The 12192-nt window shown below is 38.2% G+C and overlaps 2 protein-coding genes across 2 annotated transcripts; one reads left to right on the top strand and one right to left on the bottom strand.

The window, feature by feature from the left end:
* Positions 1–328: 328 nt before the first annotated feature.
* On the bottom strand, positions 329–5166 carry mstnb (myostatin b). Its single transcript, XM_087803581.1, has 3 exons — positions 4391–5166; positions 2721–3091; positions 329–1132 (listed from the first exon to the last, which is right to left on the bottom strand). The coding sequence occupies exons 1-3, from the start codon at positions 4788–4790 to the stop codon at positions 752–754; spliced, it is 1152 nt and encodes a 383-aa protein (XP_087659707.1). The 5' UTR covers positions 4791–5166; the 3' UTR covers positions 329–751.
* Positions 5167–7364: 2198 nt separating this feature from the next.
* akap19 (A-kinase anchoring protein 19) lies at positions 7365–10444 on the top strand. The gene is made up of 2 exons (XM_087804188.1): positions 7365–7564; positions 9435–10444. The coding sequence occupies exon 2, from the start codon at positions 9620–9622 to the stop codon at positions 9869–9871; it is 252 nt and encodes an 83-aa protein (XP_087660314.1). The 5' UTR covers positions 7365–7564; positions 9435–9619; the 3' UTR covers positions 9872–10444.
* Positions 10445–12192: the final 1748 nt, after the last annotated feature.

Here is a 12192-nt window from a genome sequence, read left to right as displayed (position 1 = left end):
TAAACAAGCTATAAACTTTATTTGTTTACACATACACAGAGTTGCGGATACATCCTGCTACATTGGTGTTTGTATTTTTTTTTATACATTTAGCAAAAGTGTTTTGTTCTGTAAATGAAAGCAACTCCTACTGGAAAAAAAAAAAAAAAATAGCATATTATATGTATACAATAGAAATATCAAAATCAGTTTTTACAACTTTCGTAGCCACCAATCCTCCCTGTTGGTGCGCCATAGTGCAAACTGTAGGACAGAGAACGATCTCAGCAAATCCACAATCTCTGTCGCTCCTTAAACACTTTTTTTTAATAGTTTTTTAAAGAAAAAACCCATTCGTCGGCTGCATTCGTCGTGCCCTCGTTTCAAGTCTGCGTGAAAATACAGAAGGATACAGAGGAAGAGCCAGGCCAGTCAATGAACGTGTGTGAGACCATGTTTGTTTGTTTTTGACCCCGAAATAGTCGTTTGACTGGATACGTCTTTTTTGGTTAAATCAGTTTTACATTCAAGTCTGTGTGTGTGTGTGTTCATGTGTGTGTGTTCATGTGTGTGTGAGTCCCTGGCAAGGATTTCACTGGAGGAAACAAAGGAAGCTGTCGTGGTTGTGAAAGCGCCGTCCTGCTGCAGCGGGCTCAGGCTGACCTCTACTCGGGTTCTGCAGCACCACGTTCTGCTGAAAGAAGAGCCGGAACTGGTGGACAATTTTTTTTGTCACCAAAAAAATATATATAACACCCGGCGTCGGCCCGACTCAAAAGCACCCGCAGCGGTCGACCACCATGGACGGGATCTTCCCGTAGATGATCTGCTCCTTGCGGTTGAAGTACAGCATGTTGATGGGCGACATCTTGGTGGGGGTGCAGCAGGGTCCGGCGGTGCCCCGCGGGTTGGCCTTGTTGACCAGGTGCGTGTGCGGGTACTTCTGCAGGTGCATGTACTCGCACTCGCCGGAGCAGTAGTTGGCCTTGTAGCGCTTGGGGGCGATAATCCAGTCCCAGCCGAAGTCCTCGAAGTCCACGGTGAGCGGGTACCGACAACACCGGGACTCCGGTGAGTTCTTGTCGCAGTCCAGACCCGAGTCCCTCCTGGCTCGCTTGGGGCCCTCGGAGATCTTCACCTCCATGAAGGGTTGCTGCGGATACACGAGTCCCATGTTATTGATCACGTCTCAAACCATTAGCATGTTTATTGTACCGTAAGGTTTTGCGGTTGATTCAAGTCTAGTTTGTTGCTAACGGTTAGCACGTGAAAACATGCTACTAAAATCCCCCAATATTTGTACTTGATCTATACATAAATCATACTTTTTTTTGTGTTGCTAACATGCTAGCTGTCGCACATTTCATTCCCTAGCTAATGTCGTTTTATGTAGGTGTGTTGGCAAGAATTGGTCGATACGATACGTATCAAGATACACGATGTATCGCGATACCGTAGTAACAAGGATATATGTGTAGTATTGTCGAGTACTTGACTCTGGTGTTGCAGAATTTACAGACCAAATGACTCTTGACAAAGCCGTAACCGCTTTCATTTGTTTTCAAACCAAAATATGTCCAAACATCAGCTTTAAGAGCGGCTGGAGTCGACCGTATCCTCTCGTCCTCAGTCCTCTCATAGGATTTTTGTTTTTCCTTTAGCTACGCAGGACGTAATGACCACTACCATCTAGCGGCCGGAAGTTTAATTGCAAGACAACATTTACATGAAAAAATGTAAATTATTTTATGTACATGTTATTGATATATTAGCCGTAAAATAATTGCGATTAAAAATAGCGTTTTTAAAAAATGTGTTCTTGATGATTCCGTTCATCCTTCGCTAATTAATCACTAATAAAAAAATCGGCTGTTTTTTATTCTGGGCTGTCATCGCCGGCGGCCATGTTGGTGAGCAGGCGGTTTACTCTGATTTGCCGAAGTCACGCGTGGATTAGCGCCCGGGATCTGGGGCAGGTTTATGTAACGTCTGTTTCGTGATTGGAGGGGTCAGTGACAAAAACTGGGCGTTCGTCCAAAACCAGGTGTTTCTTAATTAAAACTCCATTTCCTGCTGCGAACCTGCCGACTCTGCGAAAATCTCCCACAACAAAGAGAGAATATTTGGCCTCAGTGACCCTACCTTTGTTTTTTTTAATACATTTTTTATAATCGGACTCGTACTTCTTGTTAAGGATAGTTTGGTAAAAGTAGTTTTCTCATAGGGATATGTAGAAAAATGAGTAGCCTAATGAAAAATAAAGTAGCTAATGTTTCTTTTATTCAAACCACAAAATAATCTTGATGCACATTTTAATCCGAATTGTTTTTTTATTTTTATGGTTTGTTCTCTTTTTGCTACGACTGTTAGCATCCGCAGGCTTCAAGCTAGGTAGCAACGTCAAGCGAATTGCTAAAGACAAGCAAACGACGTCAGAAAGGTTTGAATTGATTCAAAAATATGTAGTGAATTCACTAAATATTTTGTTTTCTTTGGTTTTTTTATTGGTTCTTAGATCAGGCTTAAAAAAATGGATGCGATTTTTCTAATGCAACTTAATTTGTAACATATTCCTGCAAAGAAAACGTCTCAAAAAACGTATAAATATGACATTTTGGCTCTTGTTGTTCTTGGATTAGATGTTATTATACTACTTATTATTTATTGTTTATAACAAAAACACTAAATGATCTTAAAGATAAACTCAAAAGTGACTCGTGTTCTACAAAAGTGGCCCTCACCAGTCCTTCCTCTCCGGGCTCCGTGGAGGTCACGGCCAGGTCGTTGCCGCGGGTGTCGAAGGCGTTGATCTCGATGCCCCAGTTGGTCTCCGGCTGCCGCAGCCAGACCGTCAGCACCTGCTTGACGTCGATGCTCTGCCAGGAGCTGACGCCGGCGTTCACCTCGATCTTCAGGGACCGGATCCTCACGTGCCGCCGCCCGTCCGTGGCGGGCATGAGGCGCGAGATCTGGAGGAAGACGGTGGTGGGCTCGGAGGCCGGGCGCAGGTGCACCCAGAGCTGGGCCCGCACCACCCGGTTGGCCTGGAGCTTCTGGGCGAAGGAGAAGACGCAGCACCTGGGCGACCCGCTGAGCTGGACCTCCTGCTGGGCTGTTGGGGGACAAGATACTGGAGTCAGTGTCGTTTCTGATACTTTTAACAACAGGAAATATACTTTATTGAAACATATATTTGTGAATTAACTATAAAATATGAGATTAAACTTGATTAAATATTGTTAATTTGACATAAATTGACCGTTATGTAAACTCTCAGTTGGAAACTTGTTTGTTCGGATCATCCCGGCGACACTTGAATGCACCATCAAGAGATAATTCATTCATTTTTTTTTTTACTCATTATTATTCCACAGACACGTCGTTCATCAGCTACAGCTCCGAGTCGTGAGTTTAACCATTTTAACTTTTGTCATAAGAGTCGACGAGTTACAGGAGTAGAACCTTCATGGGGTTTATAAGGAAAATAACTAAATATCGTGTTGTGTTGGTGCGATTATCTGGGATCATGTTTATTTTTTGAACAACTAATGTTGTTTAACGTCATAATTTAAACCCTTTCACTTGCTAGATCAACTTTTTATTTATTTATTAATGTTATGTCATTCATTACCAGCCTCTAAATATGACGATATGGTTTTTGTTTAAGTACTTTTGTCAGAGTATTTCCGATTATTTTTTTTAATAAAAAATTGGAGAAAAAAAGAAAGAAAAGTTCAAAAACAATATTTTTATTATATTTATTTGTACTGATTTTATAAGAAAATCATTTTTATAACTTTTTTCATAACTTTTTATCATTATATGTTATATTATTTTTTATTTTAGTTTTCCCATTATATATAGACTTTTTTTTTTTGCTTCTTTAAATTTTGTTTGATAAAATCTATCTCATGAGTAGATTGAAATGCCATCTATTGATCTAAATATATGTTAAATGTTTTTCCTCCTTTTTTTTCCATTCAATTTATCTGACAATATTGTTTTTTTAAATTGTGAATCAGATTCATGCCATAAAAAAGTTAAAAATTCAAATAAAATAAATAAATTAAACTAAAAAATACAAAAAAATCAAATAAAATTAACCACGTTACCATTGGTTCATGATGGAAAAGACTCTCTTACTTTAATTTAACGGAATTCGTGTGTTTGTATTAGTACTTTTTTTTTTTTCACTCTGAAAGAAAATCAATAAAAATATTTCAATCTTAAGATAAGATATCAATTGATAAACTGAGGAATATGTGCAGAAAAGTTTCTTTCGCACATGTTTTCAATAATAAAAGTTGTTTAATCGCAAATAAAAAACACCACCGAATCCCGCGCGTAAAAGTACCCAAATCTTGTGCGTAAAAAAGTTTAAAAAAAAGAGAGACTTGGGTCCAGAACTCACGCTCAGTGGCCATCATCATGATGGTCTCCACGACCGCGTGCTCGTCATCCTCCTCCAGCACCGCGTCCCTGCTGTCGTCTCCCAGCACGTCGTACTGGTCCAGCAGCTGCTGCAGCGGCGGCGCTCTGGGCAGCAGCTGCTGGACGGTGTCCCGGCTGATGTTCGGAGCCTCCTTCATGCGCAGCTTGCTCAGGATCTGGGACTTGATGGCGTTCAGTCTCATGGTCCGGATGTGCTGGCGGACCTCGCACTGCTCGGGCTCGTCCGGGTTGGTGGAGATCTGCTGCTGCTGCTGGTTCTGGTTCTGGTTCTGCTGGTTCTGGTTGGACTCCTGGCCGCTCAGAACCGCTGAGCCCAGAACCGTCAGCAGGCTCACGTAGAGACACACGCACTGGCGCATCGTCGGTTCTGGTTCGGGGTTAAAAGATCCGGTGTTTGGATGGAGTCTGAAGGCATCATCGTTGTTGACGCGCAGCTTCTTATACTCGCACTTTTGCCTCTTGTGTCGTCGAAATCTTTCATTGGCTGGACGAGCGACAGCGACTTTTCACCGACTGACACCAAAAGTTTTTTTTTTTCTTTTTTTTTTCTCTCTCTCTCTTCCTCTTGAGGTCCAAACGTAAAAGGGATGGAGAGTTTGGAGCACGCGCTCACGTTTCTTGCGTCATTGCGCAACACCAAAACCCGGATCAGAACTTTAACGAGCAATATATATTGATATTTTTAGTCCCAAACATAAAAAACACACAATAAATACACGTAACGAAGTTCTGGTAGTATTACCACATATACAGTATACATTATATACTGTTTAACATTTACGTTATCGTTTTATTAACGTTGAATTTGAGTCAAAATAAAGAATACATTGTAAATATTAATAGTCTTTGATCGATGTTCTTTGTCTTTATCTTTAGACTTAGATTGTGTAATTGTGTTCTTTCTCTTTATTTCTCTTGTTCTTATTTTATTTTTTTTATTTTTTTTTATAAAACATTGCTGTATGTATTGGCTATTGGAAAAAAAACAATTTCAATTTCAATATCAATAAAGTTTTTACCTTTAGTCCAAACAACCTTTTTTTAAATTTTATTTTACCGTCTTTAAAATGTAGGAGCGGTTTTCTTGACTCGCCATTTACAAAATAAAATAAAATAATTTAATAAGTTTCATATTCGTCCAATGTCCAATAACATGTTAAAATAAACAAATATATGTTTTAATCAGAATCAGAAAACTTTAATTGTCGGCGTTTTTAACCATATTTGTAGTGATGGAATTGCAGAATTTAAAAAAATGAAATAAAAATGCATTAATCAATGAATAAATTAAACTAAAAAATACAATAAATTAAAATTAAATTAACCACGTAACCATTGGTTAATGATGGAAAAGACTCTTTCTTTACTTTAACGGAATTCGTGTGTTTGTATTTGTACATATTTCTTGTCACTGTGAAAAAAAAAATCAATAAAAATGTTGATTTATTTAAAAGATGGAGAGACTCTCGCTTTGGCAAGAGTTTGTTAGTACAGATCCAGACCAGGAGACTAAATATTTTAACTTTAGTGAAAACAAGAGAACAAGTAAACATGAACATTAAAAATGGAGAAACCTTTTTGATATTTCGAACGTTTATGATTTATTATTTTTGGTTCATCCAGTGTCTGTGATTTCGTGATTTACAAAAAAAGAGAAGAAACGTTTTCTCTTCAAAGTTTTCTCTGAGATCTGAAGTTATGTATAACAGTCTAGCGACACCTTGTGGAAAATGTATGAAGTAAAATAAATGACAATTACAAATAAAAGTATGAATACTTAACTATATGTACAAATAAGTAAACCTGTGAATGAATATAAAAATGTCGAAATGTATACATGGATATACGTATTTTCTTATTTATACACATTTTAAACATTTATTTCGATACATATTTCTGCTTTTTCCCTGTAAGTCTCTGTTTTTAATCACTTTTTAAAGTTTCCTCATCATGGCTCGCCTGGTATTCCGTAGTAACATGGAAAGCTCGAGAGCAAAACTGTAATAAACTTGATACAAAAAATGACTTCTGGTTTCATTTGTATTCATTTATACATTTAGTTATTCCTTTTATACATGAATACATTATAATAATGATTATTTTCCATCATCTGAATGCTTCCTGTCACTGTTTTTTTATTTTTTAATTATTCAAAGGCCTCTCACTCTTAAAAATGTTTAAAAAAATATATTATTTATATCCACCATTGTTGTATTATAATCCACCAACTGAACTCTTAAGCATTTTAAACAGATTATTTGACTTTTTCAGTTATATAAACGCATCTTACACTGATAACATTTGTATTTTTCTTTGTTCTTGTTCATATTTTTAATTTTTCGTATTTAATCGTCTGTTTTGCTGTGTTCTAATTGGAAAAACAATAAAGTTCTATCTATCTATCTTATCTATCTTATCTATCTATCTTATCTATCTTATGTATCTAATATACATTTGTAAATGTATATTTGTAAATTATGTGAGCAGTTTAAATTTTTTATGCCTTTATCAAAAGACAGAATTGACCAATATAAAAAAGACTATTCTTTCACTAAAAATTCCAAACTATTTCACATGTACTACTGATATACATCTATTTAAGGACTTTCTTTTAGATGGCGAGCTGGTAATAACAAAAACAAAAACAAAAATAGCAAAATAAATATAACAAAAATTGTTATAGTAACAGAAACAAGAAAAGAACAGCACAAACATTGAGAAGCAATATAAAAACTAGTCACCTGTTTGACGTCACTGTCGTTCTCGCCAATAGCATGACGTTATTTGACTAAAACCCATAGTCAATACTGCTGCAGTGCACGTTTCCGCCACACGATGGTGGTGTTTCCTACTAGATGCCGCTCCTCCTGTCAGCGGCGCGTCAGAGAGCAGACTTCTGATCATTGCTCCAGAGAATCATTCTGAGAAGGACCTCTTGAGGGAGCAGCAGCTGGGAGAGGAACCTCCCGCTGTTCGTCCTCACTTCGATCCCCCTTCTCCGCACTGTCTGATGGAAGGAATATTTGAAAGACTTCCAAGGATATCCGAGGTCATCTGAAGGACTCTGGAGTGTCACTCAACAGTCACCTGCACTGTTGTGAATATGGAGGAACACTCAACGCTTCTTCTGAAAGTAAGTATGTCTCATTTGGTGTTTTCTGCTGTGTGGATAGTAGGATTTTTTGTTTGCCCAAATATGTGATCCCAGTCTGGATTCCAGTGAGACACAGTAGCTCAGAGGAATCCTGGATGTTGTCAATGGAGCACGTGTTTCCAGGGCGTGCTGAGGGGAAGAGATGCGAGCTTTTAAATATTGCAGCTTCCACTTAAGGACACCAAAATAAGGTCATAGAGTTGAGTCATAACACAGCTACGCTCGTGAACTACACCCTCAAGACATGAAGCACTTGGAGGCCTTTAACCTCCTGAGCCGGTGTCCAGGTCCTGAAGACCACGTCTGTGCTTTTGTTTAGAGGTGTTTTTTCCCATTATTCTATATCGATATTAAACAAAAAACAAGTAATTTAAATATACATATTTCTTACCTCGAATTACATTTTATTTTAATTATATGTGTTTTCATTTGTGTCACTAAATTGTGAAGAAAATAAAATAATCATATTTTACACCATGTTCATTTTTGTGTTGCAATTAAACCTCCGGGCCATTAGATGGCAGCAGTCATTATGTCCTCCGCATCGAAAGGAACAATGACATCCTGCGAGATCCCGGAAGTCTAAGGACAAGAGGATACAGTCGACTCCAGCAGCTTTTAAAGCTGATGTTTGAAAATATTTATAAGTAACAATTAAATTCTGGCGATGACTGAGGACGAGAGGATACAGTGGATTCCAGCAGCTTTCAAAGGTTGATGTTTGGACATATTTATAAGGAACAATTAAATTCTGGCGATGACTGAGGACGAGAGGATACAGTGGATTCCAGCAGCTCTCAAAGGTTGATGTTTGGACATGTTTATAAGGAACAATTAAATTCTGGCAATGACTGAGGACGAGAGGATACAGTGGACTCCAGCAGCTTTTAAAGGTTGATGTTTGGACATATTTATAAGTAACAATTAAACTCTGGTGATGACTGATGACAAGAGGATACAGTGGACTCAAGCAGCTTTTAAAGCTGATGTTTGGACATATTTATAAGGAACAATTAAAATCTGGCAATGACTGAGGACGAGAGGATACAGGGGACTCCAGAAGCATTTAAAGGTTGATGTTTGGACATATTTTGGTTTAAAAAACAAATGAAAGCAGTTACGACTTCGTCAAGAGTCATGTGGTCTGAAAATTCTGCAACACCAGAGTTAAGTACTCGACAATAATACACATATATCCTTGTTACTACAGTATCACAATGTATCGTATTGGTGTCCCTGTATAGTGATACATATCATAGCGTCAGATTCAATTGGATTCACGTATTTTTCTTTTTTATATACACAATTCTGTTTCTATTAATTCCCCCACAGCTATATCAATGAGTATTTATATCAATTTATTTTAAACATATTTCGATATATATTTTCCTTTTTTTTTCTGTCTATGTAAATATTTCCAATCACTTTTTTATTACCTCATTATGGCAATCCTGGCATTCATTCCAAACCATCAGTAGATTCTGATCCACAGACCTCAGAGCCTGAGCTGGGGTGTAAGTCTGGATCAGATCACTGATGGAAGGTCTGACCATGAATAGATCTGAAAGAAAGAACCAGAATTTTAAAGTTGATCCTGAAAGAAACTGGCAGCCAGTGTAGAGTACAACAAAACTGTCTCTTGTATCATGAAAAGTCACAAGCCTATACATTTAATTTAAACCTTGGGCAATACTACAAATATATCCTCGAGTATCAAAATATATCACAATATACCGTTGCCCCTGTATCGTGATATGTATCATATCGCCAGATACTCATCGATACACAACCCATAGTGTTGTTGGTCGCTGAGAAACCTCTGAATTCCTTCCCTCTCTTGTAACCACAGGTGAGGCACCAGAGGTCCGTCCAGGCCGCCAGCGCCAGATGCTCCTAGCTCGGTCCACGGTGTCGCGCTGGTGTGGACGAGCTCCGATGAAACCTTTGGAACGAGCGTCCATTAGCAGCGTCGCGCGGGGACCACTCATCTAACCGCCTGCGAGAGGAAGTCTTCGATGCTACATCTGGGACAGGATGGGGTGTGTCAAGTCCAAGAAGAGACAGTCCTCGGAAAAGTCGGGGGGCGGCGCCCGGGGGGGCGAGAAGGCCTTCCTGGTGAGCTCGGAGACGACGGGCCTGGAGAACGGGTCGCCTCAGGTCGACCCGATGCTGCTGGACTACGCCCAGAAACTCTCTGAGGAGATCCTGAGCCGGGCCGTGCAGCAGTGGGTGGAGGTGGACCGGCGCTACGGGGACATCCCTTACATAGAGTGCGACGCGCCGTGACACCCCGGAGGACGGCGGTGGACGGGGATCGTCCTACCTGATGAATGAACGGGCCTTTTGGTAATTCGTCTCTGACCTACTTGTGGATTGGATTAAACATCGGACTGAGCCTGGAAACTGCCCGGCAAAGAGCTCTGATCCTGCCCACGTTTTGCGATTATCGGCGTTAAAACCCTTTTTCGGGATTTCCGGGGGCGTCTTCTTCTCCGAGGAACGCGGGGGACGTCCGACCGATTCAACGGGCGCTGTCCAGATTCTCTCTGAGAGCGTTATTAATAAAAACCCATTTGGCATTGAACCGGGGAACACACCCAGAGGTCCTTCTGGCTGAAGTCCACTTCTAATGGTCTCCCCGGAGACTCGGCTGCAGAACAACAAGCTTCTGGAATCGCTAACCGTGGATCAACAAAACGCCTTTAAAAATTAAAAATAAAGTCATTTTTTAATGATCTACAATCAACGTTTAGTCATCAAATATGTTTTTTTTATATTCTTTCTGAAGTACTTCTTCGGGAATATGATTCCGGCAGAAAACTTAATTGGATTTCCAAATTAAAGCAACACTATGTAACATTTTTGGTATCATTACTATTTCTTTTTTTTGACATGAAACATGTATTTAATTTGGACAAATGGCAAATTTAACCAATGGTGTTGTGCTGTACTAACATCACATGCTTACGTAGCCATTAGCTTATCGATGGTCTCCTTTGTGACATCATTAAAAACCTTTTCTTTTTTTTTTTTATAAACACAGCTTCATCGTTGACAAATAAATAAATAAAAACAACCACAGAGTATAATAGTATTGAGTCCTTCCTGTTGTGAGGTATCTATTGTCCCAAAGCGATTTTGCGTAAATAGCCAGTTTTCTTTTCAATTTATCTTTATAATTAATAATTATTAATAATAAAGATTATTAAGAAACGTTTTTTATACACAACCTTTAATGTGTGATCATTTGAAGAGTGTTTTTTAGACAAAATATCTATAGCTAATAATATTGGTTCTCTGAGCACAACAAGAGACTCAAGTATGGCTAACTGCTAACGGCTACATCGACACCTTGTTATTTTAAACACCGCAAGAATTTAAGGGTTTAAATTCAGATAAACAACGAACCCGAACTTATAAGCGATATTTCCCAGAACAGACGCAGAGAAACGGAAACTTTCCGTCTAAGATATTTGGCGACAAAGCTTTGTGAATGTTTAGCTAACCGTTGCTAAAGTTAGCGTGTTTTTAACTATAGCTCGATTCCTTTATTTAGACCTGACGTGAAATGCATCTCGGATTAAGAAGACGCCTCTGATTGGCTTAACCCTCGAGCAAAGGTTGCAACCCGGCATCTCACCTTTCACCTGCCGTGACTTCGACGTGAGCGTGTGTCAACAAAGCAGCTGCTAGCATAGCAACGTTTTTTTATTGACAAAATGCTATGTAGCTTTGTAGCATAGCGTTTATTCTTTGTGGAATACAATTTTCTTGAAGTTTTTAGGGTAGTTTTCGTGTTGTGTCGAGCGTTTATTAAACCTTCTAACTTAGTTATACGAATATTCTAAATTTGCCAAAAAACACGCTGGAAAAAATACTTACAAAAGTCGCTCCAGGCAGATTAATTAATTAACAATTAATAAGTTTAATAGTAACAATTAATAGTATTTGATTTCTTATTGGGATATTTAACCATATGATGGAAAAGAAGAAAAAATAAAGGGTAAATAATTCAACTTTTCTTGGCAGGAGGTGGAAATAAAAGTATTATTACTTTGAGTATATTTATTTTAAAATCTATTAAATTAAATTAAAATTACGCTACGTATCTAACGTTTACTAAACTGTCCGCTATAGGGAGGAATACATTTATTTAATATTTGTTTTTATTATTGGACATTTGATTTTGCTTAATTGTTACTTTTATCCTCGAAAATACTCACTTTTTTCAGTTTTACTATCTTTAGTCTCTGTAATCTGTACTTAAGCTACAAATAAAAACTGTCTTCCTTAAGTCACTATATCAACAAACCTTCTGGCTCTTTTCTACAGAGCCACGGGAAACAATATGAATCTAAAATGTATTATTTAAACAGCAAGTTTCAATAAAATAAAAAAATAAAACAGTTGTTCTTTGAAAATTTAAACAGTTGTTCGGCAGCTATTAATCATTCATTTTTCATATCTGAATTCAACTTGACTTAAAACAAAACATACTAGAGTAACTAAGTAATTAAAGTACTTTTTAAAGGGGAAATTGTGTATATTATATACTATTTGTACATTTCCTCTTCTTTGGAGAAATATAAAGGATACAAATGTGATGT

Source organism: Callionymus lyra, chromosome 12, assembly GCF_982586985.1.
Source record: "Callionymus lyra chromosome 12, fCalLyr1.hap1.1, whole genome shotgun sequence".
Lineage (NCBI taxonomy): Eukaryota > Metazoa > Chordata > Actinopteri > Syngnathiformes > Callionymidae > Callionymus > Callionymus lyra.
Note: the sequence above shows the minus strand (reverse complement) of the source record. Positions and strands in the feature narration are given on the sequence as shown.

Excerpts from the sequence above, each read along its gene's own strand:
- akap19 (XM_087804188.1), top strand. The coding sequence starts at position 9,620 with ATGGGGTGTGTCAAGTCCAAGAAGAGACAGTCCTCGGAAAAGTCGGGG.
- mstnb (XM_087803581.1), bottom strand. The coding sequence starts at position 4,790 with ATGCGCCAGTGCGTGTGTCTCTACGTGAGCCTGCTGACGGTTCTGGGC. Across the intron at positions 3,092-4,390 it reads CATGATGATGGCCACTGAGC|CCCAGCAGGAGGTCCAGCTC; the intron begins GTGAGTTCTGGA and ends GTCCCCCAACAG. Across the intron at positions 1,133-2,720 it reads AGCCCGGAGAGGAAGGACTG|CAACCCTTCATGGAGGTGAA; the intron begins GTGAGGGCCACT and ends GTGTATCCGCAG.